At 43.8% G+C, this 19,085-nt stretch overlaps 1 protein-coding gene across 2 annotated transcripts in view; it reads right to left on the reverse strand.

Annotated features, from left to right (window-relative positions):
- Window positions 1-246: 246 nt before the first annotated feature.
- DHX9 (DExH-box helicase 9) overlaps window positions 247-19,085 on the reverse strand; it is a 64,835-nt gene continuing 45,996 nt past the window's right edge. For both annotated transcript variants that reach the window (XM_068239678.1, XM_068239679.1), the window contains 6 exons: window positions 18,134-18,295; window positions 17,925-18,052; window positions 17,032-17,261; window positions 14,354-14,469; window positions 4,245-4,445; window positions 247-923 (listed from right to left, as the gene is read on the reverse strand). In XM_068239678.1, coding sequence (XP_068095779.1) covers window positions 620-923; window positions 4,245-4,445; window positions 14,354-14,469; window positions 17,032-17,261; window positions 17,925-18,052; window positions 18,134-18,295 — 1,141 coding nt within the window. In that variant the 3' untranslated portion in view covers window positions 247-619. The remainder of the gene's footprint in view (window positions 924-4,244; window positions 4,446-14,353; window positions 14,470-17,031; window positions 17,262-17,924; window positions 18,053-18,133; window positions 18,296-19,085) is intronic.

A 19,085-nucleotide genomic window follows, 5' to 3' on the forward strand; every position in this document is an offset into this window, starting at 1 on the left:
TTTCATATTGCTTTCACTAGTTATCTTAACAGCATTGTAACACCCACAGCATTTAGGGATGCCCCCATTAAGTCACAATACCAGCCACCAAATAGCAGTCCATCCTTAGCAAATGCAGAGAAGCACAAGGTTCACCTGTCTGAGAACTTGGCATAACGTTGTCTACAGTCCTGCTGCACTTGTTTTCTTTAGTCTTGCAATAGAGCTCAACAGGATGCATTGTATAAACAATAAAGAAGTCATAACCAGATTTTAGAGTGCGGTTTATTTCTGTTGCAAACAAAACGGGACCACACGGGTACTACATGTATAAAGGAAACCCTGCTGTATGCAAAGGGACTGCCAGACCCACCCTCATACTGAGTGTCTACCAGTTAAAAACAGAGCAATCACCATCATTTAGTATTGCTTCCTGGTTGCTTTGCTCAAATAAGGAATATTTCATATTTTCGTTTTTATTGTCTACAGTCATAAACTGGTATTAAAAAAAAAAAAAAAAAAAACAACTTTTTTTGTACAAATGTGTTTACAGTCTTCCAAAGGAGCAACGGGGAGAGAGCAAACATGAAAAAAAAAAAAAAAAAATGAAGAGTCCTTTGATTCTGTCTCTTGACTAGCCTCAGAAACCACCTCTTCCGCCATAGCCGCCACCACCTCTTCCTCCATAACCGCTGCCACCTCTTCCCCCACGGAATCCACCTCCACCATAGCCACCTCTGTAGCCTCCACCTTGATTGCCTCCTCTGAAGCCGCCGCCTCCATAACCTCCTCGATTTCCACCTCTGAAACCACCACCGCTACCTCCTCTAAATCCTCGATAGCCGCCTCCTGAGTTGTAGCCACCTCCTCTGTTACCTTGGTATCCACCACCACCACCACCATCCAAGCGAGCCATTTTGGGTGGACGAGGTCCATCTCCATACCTGAAAACAAAACCAAAAAAAAAAATTAAATAAAAACATGATTTCCATTAAATTAAGTGAGCCAAATCCAAATCTAAACTCAGAAGTGGTCTATCACATAGATCCCGAACCCTGTCCTCGAGGCCCACCAACAATACAGGTTTTGCAGAAAACCACTAACATGCACAGTTGGGGTAATTAGTGTCTCAGCAGAGCGGATTACCTACCTCTGTGGATTTCCACAAAACTTGCACTGTTGGTGGGCTTTGAGGACAGGCTTGGGGGAACACTGGTCTATCACATCCAGACTTTAAATCACCACTTTATAACACTTTAGCTGTGTAATTGTCAAAAGAGAATCTTAACTGTAGCTCTGCAAGCTGGAAGAGGACAGTTTCTGTACTGATGTAAATTGTCTTATGCTGGAGTTGCAAACCGCTATAAAAAGACGCCAGATAAGGGGAGATTGTTCATAGAAAGGACTTCCGAGATGAATAACTAAATTTAGCTTTATTTAACTGGGGCTTCTTGCAGCCCCTAGAAGACATTTATGTCCCTCGCCACTGCTCCTGCGGTAAGTAAAGCTAATTTACTCACCAAGGAGCAAAGCTAGTTTGAAAGCTGCCTGGATTTATTTATGCCAGTAGTGCAAAACTTTCTGGCAAACCAGCGAGCTGAAAACTATGCAAAAAACTCAAACATGCTAACTGCATACCAGCAACTTAGCTGCTGAATGTCGCTGAAAATAAATTTCTAAAGCCTGGGACACGACTTCAATTTTGATTGGCCAATCACTGACCACTTTTTACCACATTCATTTATGAACGTTACTGTAGACGATCTGCTCATAGCATTCAAAATTTGCCGACTCTCACACTACATGAAGGTGGTAAAACTGGAGACTTTAACCTCCCCGGCGAACGATTGAGATTGCCAGGGCGGCTGCAGGAGGGTTTTTTTTTTATCAAAAAAAAAAAATCTATTTCATGCAGCCAACTGAAAGTTGGCTGCATGAAAGCCCACTAGAGGGCGCTCCTGTTGCATATTTCTGATCGCCTCCGATGATCAGAAGTAACAAGAAGGGCCGCGATGAGTGGCCCTCCTTGTTTTGCTTTTCTCGTCACCATGGCGATGAGCGGAGTGACGTCAGCCGACTCCGATCCAGCCCTTAGCGCTGGCCGGAACTGATTGGTCCGGCATCGCAGGGCTCGGGCGGCTGGGGGGACCGTCTTTCGCCGCTGCTCGCCGCAGAGCGGCGGCGATCAGGCAGCACACGCGGCTGGCAAAGTGCCGGCTGCGTGTGCTGCTTTTTATTTGATAAAAATCGGCCCAGCAGGGCCTGAGCGGCAGCCTCCGGTGGTGATGGGCGAGCTGAGCTCGTCCATACCGCTCAGGAGGTTAAACCAGAAGGTGTGCACCAGGCTTAAAGCCCAATTTTCATTACATCTACATATCACCTGGGCTGCGTCCATCATTTAAGGCAGATTTTTTTCTATATCCGAACCATGTCGGATGTAAATATCATTCTGGTCTCACATCAAATAGGATTTGAAGTGAAAATTGCTTGGTGTGTACCAGACCCTACACACTACAAATCTGCTGCTTATTTTGTTTATCATAGACAGGATGAAAAAAATCGTAGTGTGGTTCACCCATAATATATCAAAATGTAACAATTTCAGACAGACAAAACAGTGTTTGTTTTTTTTTTAACCAAAGTTCTTGTAGTTTATTCTTTCTTTACAGTCTCTCCAAATCGCGGACAAAGCATATAGGTACAAAGACCGAACTTCCACTTCACATACAAAGACTGCCTAACACGTGTTTCGCAGCCAGCAGCCGCTTCCTCAGAGGCACATCGTATACAAACATCCGTGGATTTACGTAAGGTAATATCGCAATATGGCGTTTCAGGCAGAGACTGCACTCAGCGACGATGCCAAAATGCGCATAAGTTGCAAGAGACTAGCAACTTAGGCACGTTTTGGCATTGTCGCTGAGTGCAGTCTCTGCCTGAAACTCCATATCGCGAAATTACCTTACTTAAAACCACGGATGTTTGCATACGATGTGCCACTGAGGAAGCGTCTGCTGGCCGCGAAACACGTGTTAGGCAGTCTTTGTATGTGAAGTGGAAGTTCGGTCTTTGTACCTATATGCTTTGTCCGCGATTTGGAGAGACTGTAAAGAAAGAATAAACTACAAGAACTTTGGTTAAAAAAATCCACTGTTTAGTCTGTTTGAAATTGCTTATTTTGTTTAACAGAAAATGTTTATTGAGTTTTCAATATAGTATATCAAAACAAATAAAACAGCGTCATATAAAAGAGCAAGGTCCACTATAAGCAGAGGAATTCACATAAACATCCAGATGTTGGTAGCAACAAGACACAACATCCTAGTGAAGTCAACCAATGCTACTGCTTATTTTAATATTAGCATGCTGACCATCCATTTGTTAATCCGTAATCCACCCATTATTATGCATTCACGCTATAAGATTTCATTTCTAAAAGTTTTTACCCAACCTTTTGTTCCTTTAAAGATCCCACTCCCCGTTTATTGTTTCCAGTGGCTGGTTAGGAGATTCTCTTAATTGCAGTAGACTATACAGGTTGCTTTAAACCGCAAATTTTATAGAATGGTCCTTTCTCAGTCTACAGCTGACCATACACAGAGGAATTGTGATCAATTTGATAGTTTGCTTACCCAACTTGCACCACTAGATATTTAATCATACTTCAGTAGTAAAAAAAAATTACCAAAATATTTGGTACATTGTCACTGCTAACTTTGTACTGCTTGTAAGTGCTGAGCTGAGTGCAAAGCTATACAACTGCCAATCGCTCGTCTGTCCCTGTGCTTGTACTCTATAGATATAAAGCCCACTGCCATGCTGTCAAGTTTATATTGTGTTTTCAGCAGTATGAATTACTGACCCAGAATGGCCATGAGGATCAGCTGCTTAGAGACCAATGACTGTGCTTGCAACTGCAGAGGCTCCCCACAACAGTCAGGCAAGCAGCATTTTCCAGCAATGCCACCTGCTATATCCCATTCATGGCAGGATTCCTTTTACTCTCAATAACGAACAAAATGACCAGCTTCCTTTATGACTTGTGCCCTCCTAGAACGTACGTCATATACAAGAAGTGAAGTAAATAACTTGTTTTGCAGTGTTTGCAAAAGTCAGAACTGTCTGCAAGCTTTCCTCTTTTTGGAAATCCAAAAACACATTAACAAAAAATTAACAAATGGGTGACGAGCCTGCCTTGCTCTAAACAGAATTGGGCTATTAATATTACTCCCGAACACAAATCGATAATTGTAGTGTTGGCTTACCTAGAATTCCCTATACTGAGACTAATTCCAGCTGTAGACGGTTTGGATATCTGACGAATCATGTTCAACATCTTCACATTAGTCGGGTCCAGCTCTGATAAAATCTCTGGTTCCTTAGTGACTTCAACGACAAGTGCTTCCATTGCAGCTCTCAGACCAACAATGCTGGCTGCGTCCTCGTGAGCCATGGTCAGTTTAATCCTAAAAAATAATAAAAACAGGTAAATAGAGAGCAGATAGAACGGGAAAGTATGTACTTATAAATGATTGGTTAATGGCTAGACCCAGCATTCCTCCAGGTCTTTAAAGAGACTCCGTAACAAAAATTGCATCCTGTTTTTTATCATCCTACAAGTTCCAAAAGCTATTCTAATGTGTTCTGGCTAACTGCAGCACTTTATACTATCACTGTAATAAATCAATGTATCTTTCCCCTGTCAGACTTGTCGGCCTGTGTCTGGAAGGCTGCCAAGTTCTTCAGTGTTGTGGTTCTGCTATGAACTTACCCTTCCAGGCCCCTCTCTGCACACTGCCTGTGTGTTATTTAGATTAGAGCAGCTTCTCTCTTCTCTCTTATCTTTTACAAGCTGGATAAATCGTCCTCTGAGCTGGCTGGGCTTTCACATACTGAGGAATTACAAACAAGGGCAAAGCTGTTTGCAGGAAGAAAAGAGCAGCCTGAAACTTCAGTGCATGGGGGAAAGAAACACACAAATGATCTCTTGAGATTCAAAAGGAATGCTGTATACAGCCTGCTTGTGTATGGATGTATTTTTCTATGTGTGGACATCAACCTACTTCCTGTTTTGGTGGCCATTTTGTTTGTTTACAAACAAACTTTTAAAAACTGTTTTTAACCACTTTTAATGCGGCGAGGAGCGGCGAAATTGTGACAGAGGGTAATAGGAGATGTCCCTTAACGCACTGGTATGTTTACTTTTGAGCGATTTTAACAATACAGATTCTCTTTAAAGCAAACCAAGAAGCAAGCAGGCACCATTCAATAAAATCATGCCCGTAGATCAACATATAGCAACCTTTCAAACCTGACTCACTGTCAAATGTGAACAGCCTCTCGCTACTTGTTTATTCATATTCATTCTGCTGTTAAAGGACTTACGAGCCCAAAAACTTTAAAAAGTGAAGTACCTTAATCATGTTTAAATGCACGGAGGACGCCATACGCGCCCTCCGTGCAGTTCCGCCGGGTCCCCGCAGTGTAAGAGCCCCCCGTGCCGCTGCCGACCCCACAGACGGGTCGGGCTCTCCTTCCTTTCCTAATATGGCCGCCAGAGCTGGCCGCGGCTGCGCAGTCCTCATACACGTGAGTGCGGCTGCGCAGCTCTAGGGCCTCCCCCCCGATCCACGCACAGTAGCGTGGATCGTGGGGGGGGGGAGAGGCCCTAGAGCCTTTTCCCTTTGATATCAGCCTTAGGCGGCCGGCAGAGAGTATTCAAAATCCAGGGGAGAGAGGCCCGGAGTACCGCTGATTGCGCATGGGACCCTGGTAAACAAAGGGAGCAGCTGTTTTAGCTAGCTTACCGCTTTCAGCTCCTACTTTGCCTTTCATCTCAGGTTCACTTTAAAGGACTTACAAGCCCAAAAACTCTAAAAAAGTGAAGTACCTTAATCACGTTTAAATGCACGGAGGACGCCATCCGCGCCCTCCGTGCAGTTCCGTCGGGTCCCCGCAGTGTAATAGCCCCCCCCCGTGCCGCTCCCGACCCCAAAGACTGGGTCGGGCTCTCCTAATATGGCCGCCGGAGCTGGCTTCGGCTGTGCAGTCCGCATACACGCGAGTGCGGCTGCACAGCTCTAGGGCCTCCCCCCACGATCCTCGCTACTGTGCGTGATAGTTCACTGGCCTGCTCTGTACAATCATTTAGAATGCTGAGTAGTATGTAAACTGCAAATATTAGAGAATGATGCGCATTATATAAAAGTACTATATAACTGAAAATAAAAATATGAGAATAGGTTCTTTGCTACTAATGTTCTAGTAATTATCCGTACTACACAACCAATTATCTTTTTTTTTTTTCGCTTCAGGGTCTCTAACCACTTAAAGAGGAACTCCAGGGAAAATAATGTAATAAAAAAGTGCTTCATTTTTACAATAATTATGTATAAATGATTTAGTCAGTGTTTGCCCATTGTAAAATCTTTTAAATCCCTAATTTATTTTCTGACATTCATCACATGGTGACATTTTTACTGTTGGCAGATGATGTAGCTGATGCTTGCTGTTTTGGCAGTTGGAACAGCTGTAAACAGCTATTTCCCACAATGCAACAGGGTTCACAGACAGGAAACTGCCAAGAGTACGTACTGAGAATTTCTTTGTTGGAGGGTTTTCACCACAATGTCAGCCCTACAGCGCCCCCTGATGGTCTGTTTGTGAAAAGGAATAGATTTCTCATGTAAAAGGAGGTATCATCTACCGATTGGGACAAAGTTCAATTCTTGGTCGGATTTTCTCTTTAACCACTTGCTGACCGCCCACAGCCCATGGGCGGCGGCAAAGTGGACGCCTAAAGGACCGCAATACGCCTTCAGGCGGCGCGTCCTTTAGGCATGCCGGGGGAGCGATCGTGTCATTGATGACGCGCGCTTCCCCCGGCAACTGGCTCCGCCCACCCGCTGTAACATCCCGCCGGCCATACGGAAGCGCCGGCGGGATGTTAACCCCGCGATCGCCGCTACAAAGTGTATAATACACTTTGTAATGTATACAAAGTGTATTATACAGGCTGCCTCCTGCCCTGGTGGTCCCAGTGTCCGAGGGACCACCAGGGCAGGCTGCAGCCACCCTAGTCTGCACCCAAACACACTGATCTGCCCCCCCCCGCCCACTGATCGCCCACAGCACCCCTCAGACCCCCCCCTGCCCACCCCCCAGACCCCTGTTTGCACCCAATCACCCCCCTAATAACCCATCAATCACTCCCTGTCACTATCTGTCAACGCTATTTTTTTTTTACCCCCCCCCCCCTGCCCCCTCCTGATCACCCCCCCACCCCTCAGATTCTCCCCAGACCCCCCCCCCCTGTGTACTGTATGCATCTATCTTCCCTGATAACCTGTCAATCACCCGTCAATCACCCATCAATCACCCATCAATCACCCATCAATCACCCATCAATCACCCATCAATCACCCCCTGTCACTGCCACCCAACAATCAGCCCCTAACCTGCCCCTTGCGGGCAATCTGATCACCCACCCACACCAATAGATCGCCCGCAGATCTGACATCAGATCACCTCCCAAATCCATTGTTTACATCTATTCTCTCCTCTAAACACCCACTAATTACCCATCAATCACCCATCAATCACCCCCTATCACCACCTGTCACTTTTACCTATCAGATCAGACCCTAATCTGCCCCTTGCGGGCACCCAATCACCCGCCAACACGCTCAGATTGCCCTCTGACCCCCCCTTATCAATTCGCCAGTGCATTAATTACATCTGTTCTTCCCTGTAATAACCCACTGATCACCTGTCAATCACCTGCCAATCACCTATCACCCATCAATCACCCCCTGTCACCCCCTGTCACTGCCACCCATCAATCAGCCCCTAACCTGCCCCTTGCGGGCAATCTGATCACCCACCCACACACACCATTAGATCGCCCGCAAACCCGCCGTCAGATTACCTCCCAAATGTATTGTTTACATCTGTTATCTTCTCTAAACACCCACTAATTACCCATCAATCACCCCCTATCACCACCTGTCACTGTTACCTATCAGATCAGACCCTAAGCTGCCCCTTGCGGGCACCCAATCACCCGCCCACACGCTCAGATTGCCCTCAGACCCCCCCCCTTATCAATTCACCAGTGCATTAATTACATCTGTCCTTCCCTGTAATAACCCACTGATCACCTGTCAATCACCTGCCAATCACCTATCACCCATCAATCACCCCCTGTCACTGCCGCCCAACAATCAGCCCCTAACCTGCCCCTTGCGGGCAAACTGATCACCCACCCACACCAATAGATCGCCCGCAGATCCAACATCAGATCACCACCCAAGCGCAGTGTTTCCATCTATTCTCTCCTCTAAACACTCACTAATTACCCATCAATCACCCCCTATCACCACCTGTCACTGTTACCCATCAGATCAGACCCTAATCTGCCCCTTGCGGGCACCCAATCACCCGCCTACACGCTCAGATTGCCCTCAGACCCCCCCTTATCAATTCGCCAGGGCATTATTTACATCTGTCCTTCCCTGTAATAACCCACTGATCACCTGTCAATCACCCATCAATCACCCCCTGTCACTGCCACCCATCAATCACCCCTGTCACTGCCACCCATCAATCAGCCCCTAACCTGCCCCTTGCGGGCAAACTGATCACCCACCCACACCAATAGATCGCCCGCAGATCCGACATCAGATCACCACCCAAGCGCAGTGTTTCCATCTATTCTCTCCTCTAAACACCCACTAATTACCCATCAATCACCCCCTATCACCACCTGTCACTGTTACCCATCAGATCAGACCCTAATCTGCCCCTTGCGGGCACCCAATCACCCGCCTACACGCTCAGATTGCCCTCAGACCCCCCCTTATCAATTCGCCAGGGCATTATTTACATCTGTCCTTCCCTGTAATAACCCACTGATCACCTGTCAATCACCTATCAATCACCCATCAATCACCCCCTGTCACTGCCACCCATCAATCACCCCCTGTCACTGCCACCCATCAATCACCCCCTGTCACTGCCACCCATCAATCAGCCCCTAACCTGCCCCTTGCGGGCAATCTGATCACCCACCCACACCAATAGATCGCCCGCAGATCCGACGTCCGATCACCTCCCAAGTGCAGTGTTCACATCTGTTCTCTACCCTAAACACCCACTAATTACCCATCAATCACCCCCTGTCACTGCTACCTATCAGTTTAGACCCCTATCTGCCCCTAGGGCACTCAATCACCCGCCCACACCCTCAGAATGCCCTCAGACCCCAGCCCTGATCACCTCGCCAGTGCATTGCTTGCATCTATTCCCCCTTCTAATCACACCTTGAGACACCCATCAATCACCTCCTGTCACCCCCTAGCACACCTACCCATCAGATCAGGCCCTAATTTGCCCCGTGTGGGCTCCTGATCACTCGGCCAAACCCTCAGATCCCCCTCAGACCCCCTTCCGATCACCTCCCCAGTGCATTGATTGCATCTATTTTCCCCTCTAACCACCCTCTGAGACACCCATCAATCACCTCCTGTCACCCCCCTAGCACTCCTATCCATCAGATCAGGCCCAATACAACCTGTCATCTAAAAGGCCACCCTGCTTATGACCGGTTCCACAAAATTCGCCCCCTCATAGACCACCTGTCATCAAAATTTGCAGATGCTTATACCCCTGAACAGTCATTTTGAGACATTTGGTTTCCAGACTACTCACGGTTTTGGGCCCGTAAAATGCCAGGGCGGTATAGGAACCCCACAAGTGACCCCATTTTAGAAAAAAAGACACCCCAAGGTATTCTGTTAGGTGTATGACGAGTTCATAGAAGATTTTATTTTTTGTCAAAAGTTAGCGGAAATTGATTTTTATTGGGTTTTTTTCACAAAGTGTCATTTTTCACTAACTTGTGACAAAAAATAAAATCTTCTATGAACTCGCCATACACCTAACGGAATACCTTGGGGTGTCTTCTTTCTAAAATGGGGTCACTTGTGGGGTTCCTATACTGCCCTGGCATTTTAGGGGCCCTAAACCGCGAGGAGTAGTCTAGAAAACAAATGCCTCAAAATGACCCGTGAATAGGACGTTGGGCCCCTTAGCGCACCTAGGCTGCAAAAAAGTGTCACACATGTGGTACCGCCGTACTCAGGAAAAGTAGTATAATGTGTTTTGGGGTGTATTTTTACACATACCCATGCTGGGTGGGAGAAATTTCTATGTAAATGGTCAATTGTGTGTAAAACAAATCAAACAATTGTCATTTACAGAGATATTTCTCCCACTTAGCATGGGTATGTGTAAAAATACACCCCAAAACACATTATACTACTTCTCCTGAGTACGGCGGTACCACATGTGTGGCACTTTTTTACACCCTAAGTACGCTAAGGGGCCCAAAGTCCAATGAGTACCTTTAGGATTTCACAGGTCATTTTGCGACATTTGGTTTCAAGACTACTCCTCACGGTTTAGGGCCCCTAAAATGCCAGGGCAGTATAGTAACCTCACAAATGACCCCATTCTAGAAAGAAGACACCCAAAGGTATTCCGTTAGGAGTATGGTGAGTTCATAGAAGATTTTATTTTTTGTCAAAAGTTAGCGGAAAATTGATTTTTATTGTTTTTTTCACAAAGTGTCATTTTCCACTAACTTGTGACAAAAAATAAAATCCTCTATGAACTCACCATACTCCTAACGGAATACCTTGGGGTGTCTTCTTTCTAAAATGGGGTCATTTGTGGGGTTCCTATACTGAACTGGCATTTTAGGGGCCCTAAACCGTGAGGAGTAGTCTGGAAATCAAATTTCGCAAAATGACCTGTGAAATTCTAAAGGTACTCATTGGACTTTGGGCCCTTTAGCGCAGTTAGGGTGCAAAAAAGTGCCACACATGTGGTATTGCCATACTCGGGAGAAGTAGTACAATGTGTTTTGGGGTGTATTTTTACACATACCCATGCTGGGTGGGAGAAATACCTCTGTAAATGACAATCTTAATTTTTTTTTACACACAATTGTCCATTTACAGAGTTATTTCTCCCACCCAGCATGGGTATGTGTAAAAATACACCCCAAAACACATTGTACTACTTCTCCCGAGTACGGCGATACCACATGTGTGGCACTTTTTTGCACCCTAACTGCGCTAAAGGGCCCAAAGTCCAATGAGTACCTTTAGGATTTCACAGGTCATTTTGCGGAATTTGATTTCCAGACTACTCCTCACGGTTTAGGGCCCCTAAAATGCCAGGGCAGTATAGGAACCCCACAAATGACCCCATTTTAGAAAGAAGACACCCCAAGGTATTCCGTTAGGAGTATGGTGAGTTCATAGAAGATTTTATTTTTTGTCATAAGTTAGTGGAAAATGACACTTTGTGAAAAAACAATAAAAATCAATTTTCCGCTAACTTTTGACAAAAAATAAAATCTTCTATGAACTCACCATACTCCTAACGGAATACCTTGGGGTGTCTTCTTTCTAAAATGGGGTCATTTGTGGGGTTCCTATACTGCCCTGGCATTTTAGGGGCCCTAAACCGTGAGGAGTAGTCTGGAAATCAAATTCCGCAAAATGACTTGTGAAATCCTAAAGGTACTCATTGGACTTTGGGCCCTTTAGCGCAGTTAGGGTGCAAAAAAGTGCCACACATGTGGTATTGCCGTACTCGGGAGAAGTAGTACAATGTGTTTTGGGGTGTATTTTTACACATACCCATGCTGGGTGGGAGAAATAACTCTGTAAATGGACAATTGTGTGTAAAACAAATGAAAAAATTGTCATTTACAGAGATATTTCTCCCACCCAGCATGGGTATGTGTAAAAATACAACCCAAAACACATTCTACTACTTCTCTTGAGTACGGCAATACCACATGTGTGGCACTTTTTTGCAGCCTAACTGCGCTAAGGGGCCCAAAGTCCAATGAGCACCTTTAGGCTTTACAGGGGTGCTTACAAATTAGCACCCCCCAAAATGCGAGGACAGTAAACACACCCCACAAATGACCCCATTTTGGAAAGTAGACACTTCAAGGTATTCAGAGAGGGGCATGGTGAGTCCGTGGCAGATTTCATTTTTTTTTGTCGCAAGTTAGAAGAAATGGATTCTTTTTTTTTTTCTTTTTTTTTGTCACAAAGTGTCATTTTCCGCTTACTTGTGACAAAAAATAATATCTTCTATGAACTCACTATGCCTCTCAGTGAATACTTTGGGATGTCTTCTTTCCAAAATGGGGTCATTTGGGGGGTATTTATACTATCCTGGAATTCTAGCCCCTCATGAAACATGACAGGGGGTCAGAAAAGTCATAGATGCTTGAAAATGGCAAAATTCACTTTTTGCACCATAGTTTGTAAACGCTATAACTTTTACCCAAACCAATAAATATACACTGAATGGTTTTTTTTTAATCAAAAACATGTTTGTCCACATTTTTCGCGCTGCATGTATACAGAAATTTTACTTTATTTGAAAATTGTCAGCACAGAAAGTTAAAAAAATCATTTTTTTGCCAAAATTCATGTCTTTTTTGATGAATATAATAAAAAGTAAAAATCGCAGGAGCAATCAAATAGCACCAAAAGAAAGCTTTATTAGTGACAAGAAAAGGAGCCAAAATTCATTTAGGTGGTAGGTTGTATGAGCGAGCAATAAACCGTGAAAGCTGCAGTGGTCTGAATGGAAAAACAGTGGCCGGTCCTTAAGGGGTAGAAAGACTGTGGTCCTCAAGTGGTTAAGCCTAACTGAAGCACAAGTTTGCTACTAAATGAGGCACATGTGGTATAATTTTAACTGTGACAAGTTGCAGAATACATTTTGGTGTGTCTAAAAGCTGTGAACCACGTCACATGAAAAATAGGTATGGTACAAACTCAAACATACAAAAGTCATTTTCAGAATTATGATCAAACTTGGGAAAGTTTTAACAACACTACAAGAGACATATGTGGTATCATTTTAACCGTGATAAGTAGCAGAATAGAGTTTAAAGAGTTTTAGGGTTGAGGCGCATGTTTCCTGTATTTTTTTAGTCACAAACTGAATCAAAAGAAATTAAATTTCGCATATTCTGTACCAAAATAAAAAAGACTTGTAAAATGAAAACAAAGTGACAGAATATGAAACAAACAACATATTGTTACCTTAGGAACCTGGCTTTTTAAATATATATGCCATGAGGGTATATTACTATTATTTTTCAAAATAAGGCCTTGTAATCATTGATCGTGTACAACGAGAAAGTAAAAAACAGAAAAAAAAAAAAAAAAAAGACTTATTTCCAAATACAATATTGTCACAATACATTGTGCTAGGAACATAATCTATGTTGTAAATAAAATTAGTGGGTTTAACTTATATTCAGCACTGTTTAATGTAAAGCTATAATGGATGTAAATGGAGAAAGTTTGTTTTTTCAATTTTTTCCCTTATTTTCCCTTTAAAATGCACAGAATATAAGGTGATTACTAAACAAAATTAACACAACACTAAAAGCCGAATTTGTCCTGAAAATAATATATAGATCATTTAGCTGTGATAAGGAGTAATAACGTTATTGACGAATGAATGGGAGCACCGCCTATATGTAAAAATTGCTTTTGGGCTGAAGTGGTTAAGGTAAACCTGAGCACATGGGCGCTCTAAACATCTGACGAGCTTGTTGGATATGTTCTGGCTACACAATCAGGAGAAGGTCCTGGACAGTGGGGTCAAGGAGGACATGGGAAACCTCTGGATCTTTTAGAGCCTTCCCTCTTTTCAGGTATCTTAACTTTTTCTGGTTTGATTTAAGGTACAGTTAGTCTACAGCAAAATAAGATTATTTTAGGGGAGGTTTTCACTAGTGCCGGCCATCCATCTCCAAGGCCGATGCCAGCACTTGTGCACACCGATTACACATCCCTATAGCCATGCCATGCACAGCTATGGAGATTCGGACGCGTTGTACAGAATTCTGAAGCAGTGCTTCAGAATTTTTTCATGCATACAAATCCGGAAGCAGCCTATTGAGTTCAATAGGCTGAGATTCCAGATCCGTATTCATGCGCGTAAATTTGAGCACATTCAGCTCTAGTGGAAACGGGCCCTTAGCTGCATAAAAACATGACATTACATAGGATGAAAAAAATCAAATTATGAGATTAGTCTATATACGACAATATGTTAATCCCACATGCTTTCCAACAAGCATACTGCAGTATTCCATAGAGAAGCCTGCTCATGTTGTACACACAGGTCAGCTGTTGTAGGCTCTCAGCGTGACGGCAAGACGTGGGAAAATGGTTGTGAAAGCCAGCACAGCTGCTCTAATCAGAGCCTGGAACCACCTCTTCATGTTTTACCAAAACTGACATACTGCACACGTTAATGAACATACCAGTCATCGAGGGTTACTGTCTCTCCATCGGAAAACACCTTCTTGGAGGCGAACAGTAACAGCTGCAATGGGCTCACCATGGTCATACCCTTGGCAGATATAGCACGGGTGCGGATCTGCAGTTGGCAAAGGAAAAAATATAAGCATGTATGATTTACACAGAGAAGTGAAAACTATTCTCTATAATGAAACATACAGTATGTGAATAACCACGTTATCTCATTACAGATGCTCTGCTTCACTTGCACACATACCAAACTAGAGTATCAGACGCAGAACAATTACACAGAACAGACTAGTCTACCTGCATCTCAAAATGCTGGCTTCATATTCAACAATTTGAGCTATCAGCTATATAGTATGGGGAAGAAACTGACGGAATATACCTTGAAAATATTGTTGAGCCATATTTGTACATATTACACACAGTATAAACAGTCAAGGTTGAACAGGCACTGCTTACACTGTCACAATGTGCAGCCAGCTTAAGGTGAAACAATACTGCTGGTAATCAAATATTGGGCAATTTGTTTCCGTTTATACACGGCTTGAAAGAAGCTTTTTTTTTTTAAATCCACGTTTGGTAATCTAGGCGTAGTTGTAAATTCATTGCAAAGATACTCTATAAACTAGTGCCTTTACTCCAAGCTCAGGTCTCTCTGCTGTTCTGGTGCCATGCAGACTGATCTCTCACATGGGTTGCAGATGGGCTTCAAAGCCCAATTCCAGGCATTTGAAAATAACCTATTCATGTTCTGTAAATAAACCCCTAATATACTGCCACATCCTTCAGTAGTAATACAGTAGCCAGATACCAAATTTCATCAATTATTGATCTGGCCACATGAACAAAGTTCTTTTGTTCTTAAAAGGAACCCAAGGTCAAACACCATGACACTGTGGTAAAGTTTGACAACACATGGTTACCCTGGAAACAAACCTCACACAAACATCTAAAGCATCTCTCAATTCTGTGTTCCCTAAGGGCCCGTTCTCACCTGACCGGGAATCGCGCTATTCCCGCTCATGGCAAACCGCTAGCGGTTCTGCAAGAACCGCTACACAATGCGGCGAGTGGAAGATTTCTCACTGCCGCGGTTGCGGTTAGCGATAACCGCAACCGCGCTGCATGCAGCGGTTTGCCGGCGAAGAGTGTTCCGCGATTTACGATCGTGATAAGCGTGCATAGCATGCTAATCGTGAGCGCTCCAAAACCGCCGCAGTGTCCAGTGATTTTTCCGCGCTAATCGCGGGAAAATCACTCCCGTTCTGCGATTTTAAGTGTGAACGGGCCCTTAGGTTTGGTTCACACATAAAAAGGTGTCCTGTCAGTTTGACAGTTGCCATCAGTTTTTGTTTCTATGGGTGTGTTCACACATAAAAGGTGCACATTCCCAGTCCAGTCAGGTAAAACGGATAGAAAACTAATTCAAAACTAACAAGAAAGATGTATGTGCAGATAAATGTACAGATTTATGTGTGAACCAAGCCTTAAAGGGCTCCCGAGGTGAAAATCTAAATTTATCTTTACTTACCTGGGGCTTCTTCCAGCCCCTAGACGTCTTCTGGCTCCCTCGCCACAACTCGGGGCTCCCCAGTGTCCCACTGGCCACCCGTAAAGCTCAGCGACTCATTTGCAGATCAGTGCTTCTGCACATGTGGGCCCGAGTCATCGGGTGCGTACTGTGCCTGCACAGACAGTACGCTCCTGGTTATGTGGGCGCGTTCGCTTGTGCGAGTCCTATGTGAGGCCAGCCGGGAGCACCGGAAACTGCGGCAAGGAATTCAGAAGACTTCTAGGGGCTCGAAGAAGCCCCAGGTAAGTAAAGATGGATTTAAATTTTCACCTCGGGAGCCCTTTAACGTAATGTTCTGCATTATCTTATGCAAACAAACATGAATACAAGGATATATAAACAAATTGTATGAGGAGACTAAAACCCCATCTACATTATACGATTATTTGAGCGATTCGATTAAGATTCTATTTACAATCCGATTAAATCCAACATGTCCGATCGGGATTTAATTAGATTCAATCCGCTTTGCCATTGTTTTGCAATGGCAAATCGAATTCCGATCGGACATGTTAGATTTAATTGGATCGTAAATAGAATTGTAATCGAATCGCACAAAGAATTGTATCGTGTAGATTGGGCTTAATGGCGCCCATCCATGGTAAAATTTTTTCCTGTTAGATAATTTCATTTGATTACTCCGTTAGATTGAACAAAGATTTCTCCAACATGTCCGATCGGATTTTTATTGGGGGGGGGGGGGGGGGAAATAATCGCTCGTTTTTCTTGATCGTAAAAAAGATTATTTTTGACTTTCATTCAATTATTTTGGTCAAATAAACAGGAAGACTGAACTTTTTTTTATTATACCATGTATGGGCACCATAAAAGGTTCTTTGAAGATGGGCTTAATATTTTAATGTATCAAAAAGTACAAAAATCATTCATAATTCTTCAAATAGATTCATCTTCAGGAAAACATCCCATAATTAAAGTGCAAAAACCAAATGGAAATGATTGTTTTTGAGGCTATCCTATGCACCACCTTGACTCACCTGTATAAGGCAAAGTTATTTTACCAGGAATAAAAAAAAAAAAATTGTGCCAGAAAAACACATTCCATTTATGGTCACTTGAGGTAAATGTGACTAGGTTGGTTACCTTCTCACTGAAGACAAAGAATGGTGATGGATACTTCAGGTCTTGGTTGCTAAAGGGGCAGTTGACAGAAGATTTGTGAATGAGAGCATTTCGGCCTTCTGTGGTCAGAATCTTTCGCTTCTCCTTGTGGTAGCAGACGTTGGGGTAAACCCCAAATGCCAACAATGAGATCACCACATCCAGGTTATTATCTGGGCCAGTGTTGTTGAAAACCTGATTCATTAAACAATCTATTGAAAGGAAGAAAAAAAAATAGTGTGAAAAATAAATGCATACAAAACATTAACCACTTCACATTCCTGGGGTTTCACCCCTTAAGATTCCTAACAATTGTGGCATTGCAGCTGTCACTATTGATGCAGTAATGATAATAATTCAGGACAATCTAGGTTTTCTTTAGGTAAGATTTTTTTTCCCAAAACTATTTTATTTTACAAGTATTTTAAAGGGGAAATATTGAAATAAATGCAGAAAATACATGGAAGTGGCGAGCGTAGCCAATCAACAAGACAAGGAGATCTAAGATTGCGTTTTCAGAGACAGGAAAAGGAGGTACCAACATTTTAAAAAGGGCCATCCACTCATTTGAATGGACGACTACTGAAAGATGAACGTAGTGACTACTGTTTAACGCCCATAAGGGCCAGCCATTAGTATAACAATGTCATAGTCAAGTCAAGTTTTTATGAATGATCACTGCTCTTTACTACAGCAGCGATCATTCACTTTTAAATGGAAGCATCGGCACGAGCGCGGCCGTGCAGTGACAGCTTTCAGTGCAGAATGTGAATGTCTCATCCTGGAATGCAGGGGAAGTCTAATTAGAGAAATACATGTTCTTAAAGGTTTAGGGGTTAAGCAAGCCAACATATTCATCAAAAAAAAAATCTAACCTTCAGGGAAACCAGCATTGACCAAGATATCTTTCAGCTGCACCTTGGCTTCCCATGTCATGCGCAGAGTGGCCATATTGAGGCGCTTGTGCTCACAGAATCTCATTTCAGCATCCTCTCCTCCCATTCTACACAAAATGAAAAAATGTTAACTAAACAGAAGACACTCTGGGTACTTTATACACCTGTCCCTCCTGCAGCAAACTTACCTGGCATCATCCCAGGCCTGAAACACGGACAGCAGCGCCACGTGGTCAGAGAACCTGCTTCCCGCAAAGTTTCTGTGGACATAGCCCAGCCTCCTGCCTTCACTGACGAAAGGCTCGGGGAAACAAGTGGCAGCCGAAATAGTGCACACAGCATCTCCAACACTAAAACAAAACAAGGATGTTAACTGTGAGTTCCATATATTCCATACCAGTTTTTATGCAGATTCTTTTAAGCACTTCGGTATCAGGAGAGCCATACAAACAATATACTGACGGTGATTAGCCAAACAAGGGAAAGGAAAAACTAGAGCAAATGCTCAGATTAGAGTGGGATGAAACTCAAATTGTGTATATGGTCTAAAGCTCAGGTGTCAAACAAGGCCCACGGGCAAAATGCAGCCCACCTTGCCATTTTATGAGGCCCTCGAGAGCTTCAAACGTGCATCATTGTAAGCAGTAAAACGACCGCACACTGCCTTCCCAACCAGAGGAGCACACTGGTGACAGTTTCTGGGTGAAATATTGTCAGTTTGAGGTAGGGTGCAGCAACAACCCTTGGGATCCCTCAGCAAAATTACCATGGGGCCTGTCTAGTTTTCCACTCAAACACAGGTCTTACAATTGCTTACAGCCTACATTGAACTAAAGCCTGCCTCCTTGTGGCCTCTACAGCAATAAGGATGCTAACATTTGTGTAGGGCTTTTCTCCTGTCTGACAAAACATTTGAGAGCTGCAACCACTACAGGCACGCTCAATAGGCCACCCTACAGTGTTAGGGGCCTTGCCCAAACTCTTACTGGCTTAAGCCATGCTCTTCTATGTCGGAGGTGGCCTTAAAGTAAATGTGAAGTGAGTTTAAACCAAAAAGTCTGATACCTATGAACAGGGAAGGCTTTGGATCTTATAAAGCTTTTCCTGTTGTCCCCTCTTGCTCCCCTTGATTCAGCGCAG

The sequence above is a fragment of the Hyperolius riggenbachi genome, chromosome 6, assembly GCF_040937935.1.
Source record: "Hyperolius riggenbachi isolate aHypRig1 chromosome 6, aHypRig1.pri, whole genome shotgun sequence".
Classification (NCBI taxonomy): Eukaryota; Metazoa; Chordata; class Amphibia; order Anura; family Hyperoliidae; genus Hyperolius; species Hyperolius riggenbachi.